Source organism: Hermetia illucens, chromosome 5 (assembly GCF_905115235.1).
Source record: "Hermetia illucens chromosome 5, iHerIll2.2.curated.20191125, whole genome shotgun sequence".
Taxonomy (NCBI): Eukaryota; Metazoa; Arthropoda; class Insecta; order Diptera; family Stratiomyidae; genus Hermetia; species Hermetia illucens.
In genome coordinates this window covers 35,702,539-35,721,872 of record NC_051853.1, presented here as the reverse complement: position 1 = coordinate 35,721,872, position 19,334 = coordinate 35,702,539, and the positions used below count along the sequence as shown (strand labels likewise).

The 19,334-nt window shown below is 41.9% G+C and overlaps 1 protein-coding gene across 7 annotated transcripts in view; it reads left to right on the top strand.

Annotated features, from left to right (window-relative positions):
• The window catches only part of LOC119656894, a 269,184-nt gene that overhangs the window by 236,916 nt on the left and 12,934 nt on the right, over nucleotides 1–19,334 (top strand). For 5 of the 7 annotated variants that reach the window (XM_038063568.1, XM_038063571.1, XM_038063569.1 and 2 more), the window contains 5 exons: nucleotides 4,833–5,188; nucleotides 8,968–9,675; nucleotides 9,850–10,199; nucleotides 10,545–11,722; nucleotides 11,794–11,861. In XM_038063568.1, coding sequence (XP_037919496.1) covers nucleotides 4,833–5,188; nucleotides 8,968–9,675; nucleotides 9,850–10,199; nucleotides 10,545–11,722; nucleotides 11,794–11,861 — 2,660 coding nt within the window. Of the gene's footprint in view, nucleotides 1–4,832; nucleotides 5,189–8,967; nucleotides 9,676–9,849; nucleotides 10,200–10,542; nucleotides 11,723–11,793; nucleotides 11,862–17,384; nucleotides 17,464–19,334 lie in introns of those variants that run through there. The other 2 variants (XM_038063572.1, XM_038063573.1) reach the window with 2 other exon arrangements.

The window sequence follows — 19,334 nt, the reverse complement described above, 5'->3', positions numbered from 1 at the left end:
AAAATCGGTTTACTTCTGCCTGTCTGTCTGTTCGACTGCTGCAAAAAGGGGGGGGGGGGGAGTGTAACATTCTTTCACCCAATATAGCCATGTGCGACATCAAAGATCACGATTTATACTTTCTGACCCCGGTATTAGTTAGACGCTGGTTATAAAGGTTAGAAGTGTGGGGGTCCGAAATGGGTCGGTTACTTCCAGGGCCCAGTCTCAGAAAATACCAAACCCAATATCTGAAAAAAAGAGATGGCGGCCCATGCACACGCCATCTAGGCCTCAAAATACTCTGCATACCGAAACCTACTTTAATAAAGTTAATAATATTATATTACCATCTTCATTATAAGTACATTTTGAAGAAATTAACAGATTTTGATACAACCAAGTTCAGTGGAAATCGCACTATTAATAACACAATTATAATAGGTCAGGAAAAATAAGGATAGGAGAATACAACGTTGCGACCGTTGATAATTTCTTCTTACCTAGGGTCGAAAATCACAACCGATAACAGCTACGATGACGAAATCCGCGCACGGTTGTTGGTAGCCAACAGAGCCTATTTCAGCTTACAAAAACTGTTCCGCTCGAAACGTCTCACCATAGGGTCAAAGCTCTTACTGTACAAGACTATGATCTTGCCAGTCCTCATGTATTCCTCGGAAACTTGGGTTCTTAGCAAGAAAAATTGCGAACTCTTGGCCGCGTTCGAGAGAAGAATCCTCGGAAGAATTTTTGGCCCCCTACATGAGGATGGACGATTCCATAGCCTACATAACGACGAAATCTGTGAGCAATACCATGACTGTCAGGTTGTGGATAAAATCCGGCTTAATCGATTACGGTGGGCGGGTCACTCAATCCGTATGGATGAGGATGATCCCACCCGGAAAGTCTATAAGGGCAATATCTATAGTAGAAAAAGAAGACGAGGCAGACCCTGCCTAAGATGGAGCGATGGCGTATGTCAGGACGCCAGACAGCTTTTAGGGATATAGAATTGGTGGACCTCGGCTCAAAACCGGGATGTCAGGAGTTCCTTATTAAGGCAGGCCTAGACCGGATACCGGTTGTTGCCCCGTTGATGATGATGATAATAGATCAAAGTTGTCACTTTTGTGCAACTTCATTTTTCATTTAATTCTATGACTTCAGATGTCAGTATCATACTATAGGGAATGGTCTGACAAACTGAATGCATAAATCTTACGAGCTATATACCAATGGGACAACCACCCATTAAAAGATGTTGACGTAAGCAGTACACCAAATCCTTCATACCTGAAGTCTCCTGACTTGTCTTTTAAGGTTTTGTATAAAACAAACCCAGTTTACTCTCTGTCTGACTGTCACACGCATTTTTCTCGGAGACGCTTACAGCGATTGACACCAAATTTGGTTGAAAGTTGGGAACTGTGAAGGCTCACGCACATTGTGAGTTACACACTTTAATGCCGAATTTAAGAGGAGGAGGGGTTCCCATACATACGAAAGGCGGGTGTGAATTTTTTTTTCATCAGATATAGTCATGTGGGATATCAAATGAAAGGTCTCGGTTAGTACTTCCCCATATGGATACTGTTGTTTCTGGCGAGACTAGAAAGTGAGTGTCACTTCTATTCAAGCGCTCCGAACCTCTGTGTTTCTACATGAGAGCAACGAATAGAAAGTAGCTACCACAACTACTCATCTGGATTGTATCATCGGGGTTATCTGGTCCGACAGAATCTCGACCGAAGAACTATGACAGCAAACAGATTAGATGCCCATGGAAATATTGGCCAGAAATGGCAGTGGATGGGGGCACGCTCACGCTTGCTACCTGATGCAGCGGAATCTGCTATTCCAACATGGTGAATTCCACTTGAATTACATAGTACAGAGATGTAAAGGGGAATTAGAGGCTTCTCGGCAAGTTTTGGATGGAACCCATTTGCGCATCAACGATAATCATATATAAAACACTCGTTTCTCATTATTTAAATACCATCGGTTGCTTTTAAATGGTTTTCTGAAGAGAAGTTAATTTGCACACTAATAATTTTGCTGGCCTCAAATAATCAGAGCTGATATACACAAAAATCAACTCAGATTATAATACTTATACGAGGGAGCAGTTTGTCTATAACTTCAGGCAGCAGAGTATTTTTGGTTGTTTATAAACTTACTAAAATCACAACAGATCATTCCGAATAAACCCTAGTGGACCTACTCCAGGTATATGCTGTGTGTGAATTTTTTTAGTTAATTATCTCGAACAATCATGCCTACTTTGGATCCATAGTGTTACCACTACACCTATATACAGCTTACATAGGAGTGCAGGCTCTTTCACACCAGTGGATACGAGACCTATCTAAGAGCTCTGCCGCCTCGAGTTACACAGTGCAGCATCATACTTGAGCCCACAAGAAGGTTCGCCTGCGATATGGGCCACGAAATTCCCGCAAAGAGGCCAACCACAAACCAGGACGAAGACGCATTCAGATGGCAATTCCAGCGCCGATGGTATCAGAAGCCGTGGTAACGGCAACATGCTGAAACAGCAAAAGGTAAAAAACACTTTGTGATGTTAAGCCTTGAGGATGCCAAGGCAGGAAGACCACGACAGATCGCTCCACGCACGCGGTGGAGTTGTTATTTTTAAAGTTTTGTGTGAAACAAAACCTTATTAAAATCGGTTTACTGTCTGCCTATTTGTCTGTCTGTCACACGCATTTTTCTGAGAAGGTGGGAACTATGAACGCACATGCCCACAGGGGGTTACACTTTTAAAAAAGGGGAGGACGGTGGCTGATAAGTAGTAATTTTTTCCTAGATCCATTCTCAGAACCTACCCAACCAATGTCTACATTCCGAAATACCCTCCATTCCGATATCTGTTTAAATAAAGTAAGTAATAGGTTATTACTATAATTCTTAACAATTGACTGAAAACCCCCTTTAAGTTCATGTAATATCCGGTGCGGTCCCACGCATCAGTTGACAAGTGAATTTTTGTATGTTGCCACGTGAGGGATCGAAGTTGTCAAAGCCAAAGCGATTTTCCGGTTTCTTTGATTGTTCCCCCTTATTAGACCAAACCGAGTCTCCAACTCATAGATTGCTTACCCGAAACATGGCATCAACTTTTCTTTTTCTTGAATTACCAGTCAATCCCCGCTGTATTTGGTCCACTAAAACAGCGGCACAGGCTCCTACTTATGTATTCAATAAAGTGCATTGGACATCCGACAACTTCATAGCATTTTGAATATATAGCTTTCCACTTAGGCGAAATACATTTAATTGCGCCCTAGCATGTAAATGTACATAGCATTATAGTGCTACAATACGGGAATTTTTTTTAATATATACAATACAATACTGTTGTTATTAGATTATTATTAAATCAAGAGGTTTGGGTAAAAATGTTGAAGTTTAAGGTGAATATTTAAAGACTTTTTTTAAATATTGTGAAGATAGAAACAAGTTCAGGAAAGTAGTAATAAGATGCTGAAAATGATACGATATCCTATGTAGTAGGAGAGGCGGGAATGCTGCATACAATCAAATGAATCTTCCGGCCAACCCGGGTTAAGACAATAAGCATAGTCGTGAAACTGGAGGATACTATAAATTTTATGTCGAAAACTAAAAACTAAACAAACTTCCTCATCCTCATTTAACAGAATAATTGACACCAGTGTTGAAGGGATGCCGTTTTAAGACTATTTATGACATCAAATCACAAAAGCCCTTGAAGGCAAGCTATCCAAGACGGCTTTGGAAAGTGGAAACTCTGCTAGAAAAATGTGTGAACAAGGAAGGAAAGCACCTTCAAGAAAACAAAGACCACCTATTTGTTAAATTTATGATAGTCTTAAAAAATCAAGTTATACCAGTTTTACGAACATAAAACATACGTTCAATCAATGACATCATTATCGGCCACTCGTTTCGCAAGAATCCTTTTTTACTTGAAGACTAAACCTCAAAAAAAGAGGAAATCAAAAATAGAGTCAACCTCATTTTAATTCTACCATTTTATTCGTATTTGTTAGTTAATAGATATATCAGATCCGACATTAAGACACCTTTAACTGATGGAAGCGTTACTATTTAATATGTAACTTCTTGTTAACTAGAGCCTACTGCATAATCATAGATAATTTCCCTTAGATATGGAAATACATTCATAGTTCTGTATTGAGCTCATCAATAAACTCCCGAGTAATGATATTTTGCTCCAAACCTTGATACTACTGAATCCTTCCATTTAACCCTTGCACAATTCTGTTTGTAAAGTTTTGCACACTCCTCGACTACACCAACAATGGAGTTTCATTTTGTAAATAGTATGATTTCGCCTATTTTTGGAGATGCCTTGTAAATACACCAAAAGCAAGTACTTTTTTCCCCAATCAAATATTGAAGTATCTACAGTTGAAGTAATTCCACTTTCAATGTAAATTTCTCCCTCGTTCTCTTTATGTGCGGTGGCTGCTGGTAGGCTGAAAATGCACTTTTAAAACTTATCAAACTTTATTTCTATTTGGATAATAGCAAAAAGCATTACGAATTACACTTAAACTTTCGTTGCACTTAGCACTGGCTTTGATTTTTAAATGCACTTTATCAAAATATACTCGTAGCTTGTAGATTTTAGCTTAGCTCTTAGCTTCGTGTGTGGTTTTACTGATTCTCAGAAAAAAAGTGAACACACTCTGTATTTATTGCACTTTTAGAGTATTTTTATAGCTTGTTCTAGTATTGAGTTCGGCTAACAACTTTTGCATTAAACTTCCCAAGACAGACTTTTAAAATATTTCCTTTGACTCTTTTCTGAAAACCAGGATCACCATCACCGCGTAAAAAACGCAATAACTCAACGCCAACGAAGAAGAATGCAGCCGAAAAGAAGCAGATACTTCAACAACTTGTTTCACCAGCGCCCAACCAACTGAAGCCAAAAATAAGCTTAGGAGAATTAATTCAACTATCCGAGAATCGGTTGAAGGCAACGGTAGCCGATTCAGAGAGTGATTTGAAGGAGACAACATTTTCCGAGAACTCGGCTTCGGCCTCAGCTTCAACATCCACTACGAGGCCTTTGAATGATCCAAAATTAGAGAAGAAAGTCACCTTTGCCAGATTACTCAGCAAAGTCTCCGCAGAAATGAGTTCTGGATCTGAAATGGAAGGAGTGAATGTAAGTTGCAAATATTTTATCTTTTCAAAGGGTAGATGCTGCCTTTTTGAAAATCATATATAGAATTCCCATCAGCGGAGGACCGAAACCAACCAAAAACCGAAAAGCGTTTTTTTCAAGTCTAGAACATTTGCTCTAAGTTTAGAAACGGTTATGAGATCTTTGCTGTTCGAAAGTATGATATATTCCAACTTAGGGTTCCTTATGAAAGACGCCCTCTACCCTTTTCCAATTGATTCAATATGAGATATCTTAGAAGCTATATATTTAGAGTGATATCACTACCCTCTTGAATGCGATTGCCGAAATCGTTAAACATTACCCTCGCGATCACATGCCCTGAGTTTGAATCCTGATTGCATCATGTATGTTTGTGTTTGTCATTGTGCTTGTCTGTCTATTGTTGGCTTGTCACTTGCACAGCACTATGTGTAATGCTAATAAAACTAAAGCGCAGTCCCATGAAAAATGAAGTGAAAGAATAGCAAACAGCAAAAATTTATGGCACAATATTTGCTAAGACTAAAGTAAAAGAGAATTTATTCACCTTTCCCATATAACTCTATAGTATCTTACTTCATGCAACTGCATAGTAATAAAAATGGAGATCCCTCCACTCACCTGATCTGAGATAATTTTCGCCTTCAGTCAGCTTTCCGTTCCCTTATTTTGCCAAATCATTTATTACAGGGTGCATGATACGTATTTTCTCTCTAAGCCATACATCATCTGGCCCTTGATTTCGACCAATGGAAGTGGCAAAAATTTATAAACTTTTTGTCGATATTGTTACCCAGGGGGAATATTACTCATAACGTTAAGGAGCCTTGTAGAGCTTTCAAATCACCTTTCACCAACAGGAGGGGAAAGGATGAAAGGAACTGTCAGTTCAAGCGACCCCCTGCCATCCGGCCCCTCCACCGGTCGGGCTGCACCTTCTTTGAAACAAGAAGGTCCCGAATTTAATGGGCAACACGGCTCTACCTGTCAGCGCTACTCAGCATCTCCTCGACAATGCCGTCGGAGAGAGATCCCCTGTGTTCCTCTACAAGGAAAAAAAAGGGTGTTGCGCGTCATCCACAAATCCATTGCAAAACACACAATCCGGAGATCGTGCCTTTCCAATCTTGTGCAGTTAAGACTGAAAAACTCCATGGCCACTTAAGAAGTGGGTAAGGAAATAGTCAGTCTCACCATGGTTCCAATTCAGCCGCACCTAAGTTGCCAATGAGCCGCCGTCTGCCTCTGCGCGACTTAGACATTTAAGGCACCAGTCCGGCACGCTTTTCCAGCTCGGCTATTGTGGGGTGTACTGCAATCCAATTAGCCTCTAACCTCTGCAAGGTTATGGAGTCTGATGTCTGCGTTAAGAGAATTATTTAGCCTTATTTTCACTTCCATGATCCTCGGGCAGTGGAATATAATATGTTCCGGAACCTCGTGTATAGTGATGCGATCAGGACAGTGTTGAAACGTAGGTAATTAATAATGTTTTCTGAGACGACTTGATGATCATCAACCTGGATAATAACAATTTTGTTTTCCTTTGATTATGGAACCGCCTCCGTCTTTTCGTCCTCCAGGTTCAGTTTAACCATTCGCAAGTATGATCTAGTGGCACGTATGATATCACCTCCATGTAGTTCCCCCTCTTCAACCTCTTCAGAGGTTTCGCAACTACAACTAACACAAAACCAATAAACTTTGTCTTCTCTGGCACGAGAAGGCCAATCACTCCGTCATACATAAAGTTCCATAGCAGGAACCCCAAAACGAACATCGAGGAATACCTGCCATCACAATGTATCTTTCAGCCTGTCACTGGTATCGTGCCAGATAAGACACCTCCCCCCCAGGAGGGCGGTTAAGATTCCAAACAAAGGTCCTCATTTTAAACGCGGCATTTGGTGAGGTTTGCATACTCCTTATTGTTGCAAAGGTAACAGCTGAAATCATCCAGGAACGCTTCAGAGAACCCTTTGGAAGCTTGATCGATAGGGAACGGGCTGTTTCTCACTCTGGGTCCTTCCTTTCGTACCTCATTATCAGTTAGCGGATTATTGCGGAGGATTCCGAATTCACCGCCTCTCCATCGACTTCGAGAACACTTTCGACAGCGTCTATAGGCAGAGCGTTTCGAACACCCTACATACGAGAGACATTCTTAGGATACCAATAGCTATTGTGAAAGTGGTATAGCCCTATGAGTTGGAACTTGAGAATACACTAAAAGTCTTCCTTGTTTGTCGTAAGAGACGAACAAAAGGAATAAAAATCTGTGGGCTAACAACCTGCAAATTTTAAAACTTTACTATTACTAAAACGTCAACAACGCCTCGGCTAGGGGCTCACCCCACCTCAACTACAATTAACCATCGAAAAAAAACTATGATTGGTTTCTGAAATGTGCGCACGCTCCTCGACGACGGTAGCGGGGCTTCTCGGAATGTTCACTTTCTCCAAGTTGAGCGGGAATTCCAGCGATATAAACTGGACAATTTGGGCGTAAGTGAAGTAAAATGGTGGGACTCTGGACAGCACTCCCTTTTACCATACTTATGACAATGTAGTATTATACTGTGCAAAGCCAAGTAGCAAAATCCCGTGAAGTTCAGCGATCCGCCATGGCAAAATGGAACTTGTTATTATGCTGGTCAGAGAAGCAGTAGATTCCGCAAAATGCACTGATTCCAAAAGTGTATTCTGCATCCCAAAACCCAACACCATCAAGCTGGGACTGTTACGTGCTGTGTTGTTATATGTGGGCAGCACATGGAAAGTTACCTTCGTTGTTACTTAAAAGGGTCAAACCTCCGTCAACACCTGCCTAAGTTCTACCATGGGAATACATTGGCCTGATAATATTACAAACGAAGAAGCTGGTCGGCGCACCGGCCTGGCACCGGAATGCGGAAGTGGATGTGGTTAGACGGCACATTAAGGAGGAGCGGCAATTGTATTGCTAGCTACGCCATGTACGGGAAACCACTCCCCCAAGATGGCTGATGAGTTGATCGTCCTAGGAGCACCCAGCGAAGAGTGGTGGAGGGTGCTGCTTCCTCCGTTTCCAATGTCGAGAATGATGGTCTCGTGGACGTTGTAGGCCTTAGGCTAACTCAATCCCCAAACCATTCCGTGTTCAGCTCCGCGAGGATTTCAATGAAGATGTGATCCCCATTTTTTATCACTCAGCTTCTACGTCTACGACCCAAACCGTTCATCGCCAAACTAGCTTATCCTCCCTATCATCTGACTTTTCCGATTCCGATTTCCCTAAAATGACACTAAATAATGGTCGAGACAAACTCCTCAGAAAGTCCTGAAGAAATGGAGCAGAGGCCCAGGAACAAACAGCAATGGTTCGTATGTTTGGTTGTCACTCTACATTCCACTCAACTACTCATCTATTATAAACCCCTTTATGTGATACTGTAGCTGAACCAAAACTAGGAGCCTACCAGCTAAATTAGGCTATACATTTTGGAAATTGGCAGCTCACCAAGCACTTCGCTACGCTAATCGCAGAAAGGTGTTTTTCACTGACAACGTTGTCAATGTAGCCTGAAATTTGTGTATTTCTTTATTGGTTTTCTTTCAATCCAAAAATTTATGATAATCGTGTCTCTCATGTCTCTCCTTTTTCTGCGGAATATTTTAGATTCCCTAACTTTTTTTTTCTATTAATTAGGAAATGTAAACCTTATTAAATTAAAAAAATGCTATATATTCCCAAACAATGCTTTTGCCACCACTCACACCCTCTTCTTATTTTCTTTCAGGGCACGCATAACTCCAGCGCTCTTAGTCTTCCCACAGAAATTCAATTTCGTGCCAGTTCAGTTCCACAATCACCATGCACAAATGACATCCGCTCACCCCACAGCACATCTTCGAATCAAGGCAGTGATTCACTATCCAGCTCTGAGATCGTGCTCACTGACATCGGCCTACGCAATGCTTACACACGAAGGATTCGACCGAAAGTTTCGAGTGCCGACTCAATATTGGCAATGTTTCGAAATTTTCCCTCGAATACACCAACAAGCTCATCACTACCGCCCACATCAATGTTTGCTTCACCATCGACCACACCAACTGCTTCTAGTCCACAGGATGATCTGGCGGCCGATGATGAATCCTCTACTTCGTCCATGCATACGCCTGTCAGCTTCTCCAGTGGTCCACCTGATTCGCCTGTGTTCTATCGTCAAACTACTATTGAAGTACCTGTTCTAGATGTCTTAAATGCGCATAAGTCAACGCCCAACTCGAATGTGCTTCACCCACCGACCATTCTTCTTGAGATTCCCAGCAATGGAATCAATAAGTGCCTGTCACCAATTCGGGAACTGCCTACGCCGATGCCATCGCCAGCTTTAACTCCTATCATGCCAAGACCACATCGATCCAACAGTCCTTTAGGACATGATGACCCATTATCGGGAAGTTTCAGCGATGATGATGATCGAAGCGATCGCCAACTGATGGTAAGTTTGAGATAAGGAAGAAGTATTCAAGAAAAGTAAGAACCTTTCTGGTTCTACCCCATCAAAATTTTCGAATGAATGCCACTATCCAGCCCTGGCATCTTTAGATCAATTACCTCTGTACTTTTGTTACCTATGCACATTACAAACCATACCAACCCTCCCCTCTTTCAGCCCAATAGTATTATCCCAACCATCCACATCGAAAAAGATCGTATAGACACAGATGTCAGCACTACACCCACAGACACAACCACTACCTCTACGGCAGATATCAACAAAACACGTGGTCGCTTGAATTCTCCAGTTACGATAACTATCGACATAAACCCTCCAACGCCGGAGGATCGTGCACAACGTCCACGTGACCTTATCATCCCAACTCTAATCGTAGAGCACCCGAGTCCCACACGTGAAGTTCGTCAGCGACTTCCACCCGTTATGCAGCCCGGCTCCCCGCCACCCCAACGTGCAAGTATTGGCGAAACCAGCTTCGCATTTCCCAATAAGGAGCAACAAAAAAGGTAACATAGAACCTTCAATATGCTCACTCTACCTTGCATCTATGACATTAGGAACTTATAGATTTAGATACATACCTGTATCATCATTGAAGCCTTAGTCAGACCTGTTTTTGGACCATCTATTTTTGACTTAAACCTGTCAGTCAATGCTTTCTATGTGCTAGTTCATATTGTAGTGATTCGTTACATGTTGTGTAAATAACATTCCCCAGTCCAACCCTCATAATACAAAGAATAGAAGAATGTACATATGTTATCGTAGTTGTAATTGTTGTTGTTGGTTTAGTATCGATGTGTAAAATCCCAGATTCCTTGTGCTTAACAAAACAAACCTTGCCTCTATAGGCTATTGAAGCAGTTTGAAAAGCCAACATCTTTAGATCTTCCATTTGTGCCGCCAATGATCACAATCACATCGAACATGAGCGAGCTGGAATCCGATGTTGAGCCCATGTCACCAGCCCCGAACAAGCTTCATGGAGGAACCTCTCTTTTGGCTCCCGGCAATCCAGCAATGTGTTACTTGAGCCCGTTTCCGATGTGCACTCGAGCAGATAGGACGATATCTGAGAGCAACTTGAGTTCGTCAGGATACTCTAGCATGGCCAGTCCAGGACCAAGTAGATGTGGCTCGAGCAATCCTTTGTGCCCCAATGAGATGGATGAATCTGGAAGTGGTCCAACTGGCACCGGGTTATCACTCCATATGAGTTTGCTGAGTCGTAGGCAACACTCACTCCTAGCCAGCTGTAAGGAGAACGTAAGCAACGGAAAATCTTCTAACAGTAGCTCAGGAACCCATGACCGGTTGAGAGGTAGATCAGATTCGGAAACTCTATCAGATGATGCTCTCCTTGAATCTAACGACGAAGGAATAGGAACAGATCACATAGATGAAAAACCTGATGATAGTGACATAAAAAATGCCAAAGACTTAGAAGTCTACATAAGCACAGATCTACTGGAAGTAGGAAAAACAATGCTCAACGCCGAAGAAAGCCCGACACCAAGCATGTCACAACTCCAACTGCCTTCTATTGTAATCCAAGGTGACGGAACTGATAAATTGTCTCCCGTATCATCACGCTCCGAAAGTCCACTTAGCGAACGAGCAGGAATGGGACGTTTCTCACCGCACTTCTACGGGCGCAAGGATCAACTTCCATTCACAGATTCCGATGGTCTCTACGACTTTCCGTCATCAGACGGAAAAGGTGCATCCGTTACGCATCAGCGAAGAAGCAGTAGCAAGAAACGTGACCGAAAATCGACAAAGACTGGACAAACTCAATCTCCTACTCGCAACCATCATCTCGACCTTCCCTCTAAGGATATGATTAGCAGTACTGGCAGTCATAATTGTTCAAAATATTTCCTTCACCACCATCCGCATCACGTTAGCTCCTTAACTACCCGGAAGAGTCCTAAACGACGACCAATTCAACGGCATCCGGTTACAAGCAGCTCATCGTCCACGGAGAGTTTAACTTCCGCCAGGGAATTAACGTTAAGGGCAGCAAAGGGTAAGTTCTTGTCTTGCATAATATTTTTTGATATTGAAACGATGGTTAATGTCGGGAATTCTCTCTTGTAGCTGGCTCTCCCGGTAGAGATAAATATCTAAGAAGATGCGGAGATGGAAGCGAGGATGATACTGGAGAAGTAAGTAGCAAGAATTTTTAATGCATTATTACCTGTAATATATAGAATTTGCAGCTTGCAGTGTATGCAAATGCCTTTTATGCAGAAACTAAACTGAGAAACGACATATGTCCAAATTGTTGATGGAAATGAGAATAAGTTTCTGTCCTTTTTCATCGAAATCCCCTTCTCTCCATTCAATTCAGTCATTAAGCCATTTCCACCCACTATCCTTTATTGGAGGACTACGTAGACGAAAAAGTATAAAAAAGAGCGACAACTTGAAAGTGGTTTGAAATTCTTCCATTCTTTGATCAGGATTATGACATCTCATAATTACCTTCTTAGTCTGGAAGTTTTTCTTTGAAGGTTTGATTCAAATTCATCACCTGAATTCGATGTTTTAAAAGTAGATTTCATTAAGGTATCTTTTACTTCATTCATTGAGAGCTGAGTTGATCCTCTCTCAAACTTTAGTGAAAAAATCACACTAAAATTAAGGATAATCTAGATTTAGGTAATTACATATTCGTTTTTCTATCGCTCCATCGACTGCACTCATGAAAATGTTTCTCTCGCTTTCCTCAGCCTTGATTGGATGCATTCTATCATCGAAAGAAAAGTGCACAACCATTTCCTCGATCACTTCTGGATTTTACTATACCACCATTACATCTAGTGTCATCACTAAGAATTAGACAATTCAAAAAACAGACTACGACTCCTCTGGTCAACATCGCTGTTAAAGCAATTCAGGGAGCCTTTTTATTTGAACCTACACAGAAGCTCCACTCTAATGTCCTCTACTGAAATCGGCGCCACATTGGTAACAATAACTTGTGCTCTAGTGGAAAACTCCGACCACCTGCACTACACTCTACAACACCCCAATTCGTACGAACAAAAATTGCTTCTAGGTGACCTTGGAATCAGAAGTGAGTCCAATTTGAGTTTACACCAAGCTTTTTTTTCGCGGCCTCAATGCCCCTATTTATGTGAAAGCAAGGCAAGCTTCGGTGCCTGTTAAAGTAGTTCGCGGACATCACTGTTCTCAAAATATCAGTGGCAGCCCAGAGGAAGCCTACAACCACATTCCGACCGAACGCCCACGCAGGTCCCATCGGAAAAATTATTCGAGTCAAAAACCATACATAAGGAATCTGCCACAGTACCAAGCAAGGATCCCCAACGTTTTTCAGAACTGTGTCATTCTCTGCATAACCAACTTAACGAGAACTATCAGCAGATACCAATCTATCCCGAAAATATTCTGTGAACCGCGGTAATCACGCCATTTGGTTTGTATGAGTTAATGATAATTACCCCAAAAGGATAAATTACAGCGGTTGGGATTTATCGACGACGCACTACATTATTTAGATTTCTGGTTCGCAGAGGTAAACTAGATCCTGATAAATACATGTCCCTCGAGTAACACAAGAACCATTTGCTACACGGAATGCTGTGATACTTCCACTAAAACTAATAAGTTGACATAATCCACGGCCTGTTTTCAACATACCTTAACGTTTGGGTCACTAACAAAAAAATAATCCAGTATAAGTTGGCCATCTACGTCAAAATAGGTAGATACAATCCCTTGTGGGAAAACCAAACTTGGTCGGCATGTATACTTATTCTATAAAAATGTCGTCACTTAAGCCGTCGGTTTGGTAATGTTTCATAGTTGGCTCAGTAAAAACCTCGGAAAGTGCAGGACCAGAGGTCGTTCGGTTCCAGAATATCATTCCCAAAAAGAATACCAATATTTTCTATAGGACACGTTTGACAACCAATAAGGGCGTAGAGTTTGAGACTCTCATTTCCCAAAACCTTGATCACTTGGCCAGGCACAAATATTTAAAAATATTGTGTACAGTTAACAAGGGTTGGTCGTACTTTTCGTTTCGGAGTTGCAGTCTGGACATTTGGGCTTCTTGATCTTTACCTGTTTCCAGAGTGATCTTAGTTTGAATTTCAGATGAATACCAGGAGGCATCCACAGATACGATACCCTTCATCTGGCCCCAAAAAATGTGAGGGAAAATATGATTGACCATTGTTCATGGTTCGCTGAAAAGACCTTCAACTCCCCCCATCAGTTCCCGAGTTACCTACACTCTCTTCTACTGTCGTGCACCAAGTGCGCTTGGGCAACTTACTCGTCGGCCATCTTACCAGACTGGGTTCCATTCCATGGCGTAGTCAGCAATGCAATTGGCACCCCTTCTTAATGCTCGCCACTTCCATCTTCCGAGCGCACCGCCCACGGGTCACAGGCCTGTGCGCTGCCCAAGTTCTTTGTTCGAAATAATATCAGGCTAGCTTACTTCGCTGATACATCAGTGAAAGCTGACTTCGAGTGACAGTAGCAATCACTTTCCATGTGCTCTTCCCAGAGAACAACACAGAAGAATACTAGAATACAAAACAGCCCCACCTTTAATCTTGGTGTTGATATAACTGCATTTCCAGATTTTACACAAGGTAGCGAAAACGGATCTAGCATTATTAATGCGTCGTTCAACATCCAATTTGGTGCCACTATCGGCGGAAAACACGCTGCTTAGATATGTAAACTGATCGATGCTTTCAGTGCTCTGGCCATTAATGCTGATTGGGAAAGTGAGATAACCCGTCAGACTGAGAACCTTGGTTTTGTTGGTGTTAACCTTCAGTCCAGCTCTAATTTCTTCTCTTTCCAAATTCAGGTGCTTGATGAAGAATGTCACCGATAACAAAAAGAAATAATATCGGTGACAGGATGTAACCCTGACGGACTCCGCCTTGAATCTCAAAATCTTCCGAGATTTTACCTCGGTGCAGCACGTGACATTTTATACCCTCATATGTCACTCTGATAATAGCTATTAAAAAGGTCTCAGATTCCCAGGATTTTCATGCATGCACTTTCGAGATGCTGTATACACTTCTGAAATTAATGCGTTCTCAAGCTTCTTCCGCTTCCCTGACCAGCGCAATATCAAATTCCGTTGTAGTAGACGATCGTGGTATCACTCATAAATTTCGTCGTTATGTTGGCTACGGAATCGTTCATCCTCATGTAGGTAGCCAAAAATTCGTCGGAGGATTCTTCTCTCGAACGCGGCCAAGAGTTCACAATTGTTCTTGCTAAGAACCCAAGTCTCCGAGAAATAAATGAGGACTGGCTAGATCATTGTCTTGTATAGTAAAAGCTTTTACCCTATGGTGAGACGTTTCGAGCGGAATAATTTTTGTAAGCTGAAATAGGCTCCGTTGGCTGCCAACAACCGTTCGCCGATTTCACCATCATAGCTGTTATCGGTTGTGGTTTTCAACCCTAGATAGGAGAAATTTTCAATGGTCTCAAATTTGTAGTCTCCTATCTTTATTCTTCCTGTTTGACCAGTCGGTTTGATGTAGGTTGGTTGGTTTTTGGTGCTGACGTTGCCACCATATATTTTGTCATAACTTCATTGATGTGCAGCGTAAGATTTCGCACCGTCTGTTCGATTTGGATGAAAGCCGTTTGTACGTCTCGGATCATTCTTCGCATGATGTCGATATCATCAACATAGGTCAGTAGTTGGGTGGACTTAAAGAGGATCGTACCCCTCGCATTTACCTCAGCATCACGGATCACTTTCTCCAGGGTCCGGTTAAAGAGAACGCATGATAGGGCATCCCCTTGTCGTAGACCGTTGTTGATGTCGAATGGCCTTGGGAGTAATCCTGCTGCTTTTATCTGGCCTCGCACATTTGTCAGGGTGAGCCTAGTCAGTCTTATCAATTTCGGCGGGATACTGAATTCTCTCATGGCCGTGTACAATTTTACCCTGGCTATGCTATCATAGGGGGCCTTAAAGTCGATGAAAAGATGGTGCAACTGATGTCCACATTCCAAGACTTTTTTCCATCGCTAGGCGCAGAGAGAAAATCTGACCTGTTGCTGATTTGCCTGGAGTGAAACCTCTTTGGTATGGGCCAATGATGTTGTGGGCGTATGGGGCTATCCGGCCTAGCAAGATAGCGGAGAATATCTTATAGATGGTACTCAGCGACTTGATACCTCTATAATTGATGCACTGTGTGATATCTCCCTTTTTATGTACGAGACAGATAATGCCTCGTTGCCAGTCGTCAGGTATTGATTCGCTGCCCCACACCTTGAGTACAAGTTGATGAACCATTTGGTGTAATTGGTCGCCTCCGCATTTAACCAATTCGGCTGTATTTCCATCGACTCCTGGCGATTTATGATTTTTAAGCCGATGAATTGTACGATCTGTTTCTTCTGTGCTTGGTGGTGGCAGTATTTGTCCGTCGTCTTCAGTTGGCGGGACCAACCCGCTGAAGTTCTGTTTGTTCAGTAGTTCATCAAAGTACTCAACCCATCGCTCCAATATGCCCACTCTGTCGGAAATCAGATTTCCCTCTTTGTCTTGGCAGAATGAGCATCGAGGTGTGTAAGGCTTCATCTTGTTAGTAAAACTTCCATGCCATGCAACCGCACCGGTTGCTCCCTGTACTTTTCGAGTTCACAGACTTTTTGGTTCTCCCAGGCTTCCTTTTTCCGTCTGTGAAGTCGCTTTTCCGCTCAACGAAGTTCGTGATAACAACCCTATAGTGGGACAGGGTATCGGCTAGCTACTTGGCAGCTCCATTTCTGTACAATGAGGATACTTTCCATGAGGAAATGTGCAAATCGTTATTCCGTTGTCATTGTGTTATCACTCCAGTCCGAGGCTCCTGTTGTGGCTTCGTAACAAGTTGTTTTCCGTGTAGGGTTGTCAACCCTACCCAACCCCGAATCTGGAGGAGCAGTTTGTACAATTTGTCTCCTTCTGCAGCTTTTCGTTGAGGAAGAGCTCCCATCGGTCACCACGTGGAGGCGAAGATAGAGTTTGATAGTAGAGCTGTTGGTGTTGATTTAGCAGGCGTTTCCCAGGTTTTATGCTCCACCGTGGGTACCAATCCGCGTTTCGCCCTGGAACCTATACTATCTTTTGACCACCATAATAGCTTTATTATAATAATAGGATTTTCACTCAATTTTGCAACATGATGGCTCCTATTAAAGTCTATCTACCTGCAACTACGGACTTAGAATAAACTTAGGGGGCGAGGTGGTTTGCCGTAAATTTTCAAAATAAAATAACAGCGAGTATTTTCAGCCCCACATGACATGCGCACGAATCATCTTTTTCAGACTGCTAGGCTGGGTTGTTTCTGCGAACGGATCCTTCCCGCACTCCTCTCCTTTGCAAACAATGTCAAAAATAAAATGCCCACACCCTTAAACTCAGCGTAGAACAATGTTACTGACTGCATGTAATGGAATTCACCCCACCTTTCCACCAAATTTCATATCATAGATGTAACCGGCCCTGAGGAAATTTGTGTAACAGACAGACAGACTGACGGACAGACAGGCACTAACACGGATTCACCTTACAGGAAGACATACAGATATAATCTTACTTTCATATACATATGTAAACATAAAAATCGTAAATCACCTAGTTTTGATTTACATTTTAACCACTTACTTTTCTTGAACAGCAAATACTTCTGTACGAAACTGAAATATTTGTCTAGCTGTGATGAGACACTACTTGTAATGCACAAAAAAACTCACAAGGTGATAATATATCAAGATTGCATAGAAATGTACTCTCGACTATGTTGTGTATATAACGCTGGTAATTTAGAAAGGTCCTAGATATGTGTTAATATGAACATCAGTTCATACTTGTGAATAGAGTACACACCTCAATCAATCACATTCCGCGTGAATTATGGATGTAAAAGTTTAAATGGCTTTTAGTCAATAGGCAAACACACATAGAAACAATAGTTAGATTGACGACATTTATCTAAAATAGGTATCCATTTAATTTCAGTTTCGTCCTTATATTGTCATTGAATTTTTCATCACATATCGCCTAATTTACTTTTCTAGATACCATTTTGTTAGATTACATACGAGTATTGCTTAACTCAGTCTTCCTAGAAATAGAATCAGTGGTGGTAGCAGTCCTTTACACGAAAATAGATAAAATAATTACTTATTCAACAAGATTATCAAAATGAATGTCTCCAATTTTTCGTTAGCTTGTTAATGTTAAGTAATATGAAATTAATAAAAAAGAAATTTCGTTTGAAACTACATGAATATCGCCCTTAGATTTAGGAGTTAAGATTGGATTCAAGCATATTTGAGTTTAGCTGAAAATCTTTTCTGGGACAAATAATCATTTGATGTGAGTGCGTGAGTCGTAGTAGAGCCTGCCTATATTAAGCTAGGACTAATAAGCTTTTATACCAGTCATTATACGCATTACTTGGAATAGCTATGGCTACGGCGGTAGAGAAACAATCTGGGCCCAGGGTGAAAATTATACGAAAATACCAGAGCCGAAATAAAAATTATGCTTGCCTGCTATTATCCCTGTTGTCATAAAATTTCCATTTCAAGCCTGCGAATAAACACCTGGGCCGGAGAGAATCTCCCCCTTTTCACCCACACTCATTAGGCCTGGTTCTAGCTACTCTATCTAATATAAATTCATTCCATCTCGATTCAAAATCCAGAATGAAACTTCGTAAAGAAGTTCAAGTATTTCATAATGCACACCTATCACCCACACCCAGATTTGCCAAAGAATTTTATATTTCGTTACGTGGCGTACCCAGAGTTATCACCCTTCCTTAAAAGGTCACCCCCACATTCGTTGGTGGCAAGTGGAGATATTAACAAAGATTTGAAGTTTTCGAGTCATAATGGCTATCACTTTCCATGTGGTACTCATACGTAGCAGCACAGTTACGACCAAGGTGGTATAATGTGAGTGCCTGTCGAGTTGACTTAATCCCACGGTCTTCTCAATGAGTCCATGGCTCAACATTCATATTGGTGGATACAAGACTTACCTAAATTTCGATGAAACTTTTGAGTACGGCCCCCGAGTTGTAAACGAAATTTCAAGTTTGTCCGCCTGGACGTAACCAACAACCCCCATGAAACTTCCACTAGGAGACCAACCGCTACAACCAAGCTGAAAGTACATAAACCAGGAAATCTCCTGAGGCATATAAATTCAGAGGGCTTCTCATTACAGGATGGGCACGTATCATCTTGGATAATTCCGATTCTGAACAAATGCCCAGCTAATGAATTATGGCCAGTCATAATGCCCATAATACGTCTGCAAGTCTTCCTGCTTTTCGACAGGATAAACTTTGCAGTATGTTTGTTTGGTTCTGACAGGAAGAGTTTCGTCTGTCTAGCATTAAAGCTTCGCCACCTGTCATTTTGGGAAGCCTGTTCCCAGTTTTCGATAGCAGCAGTAGCCAATGCTACCAACATCCCAATTGCTAGTTCTGGTCCGGACATGTAGAAAGTTGAAGCCTCTTTTGCTAAGACATCCGAGATTTCATTTCCCTCCACACCACTCTGACCAGGTACCCAGAGTAAATCCACCGTATTGAATCTAAAAGCAGAATTCAATC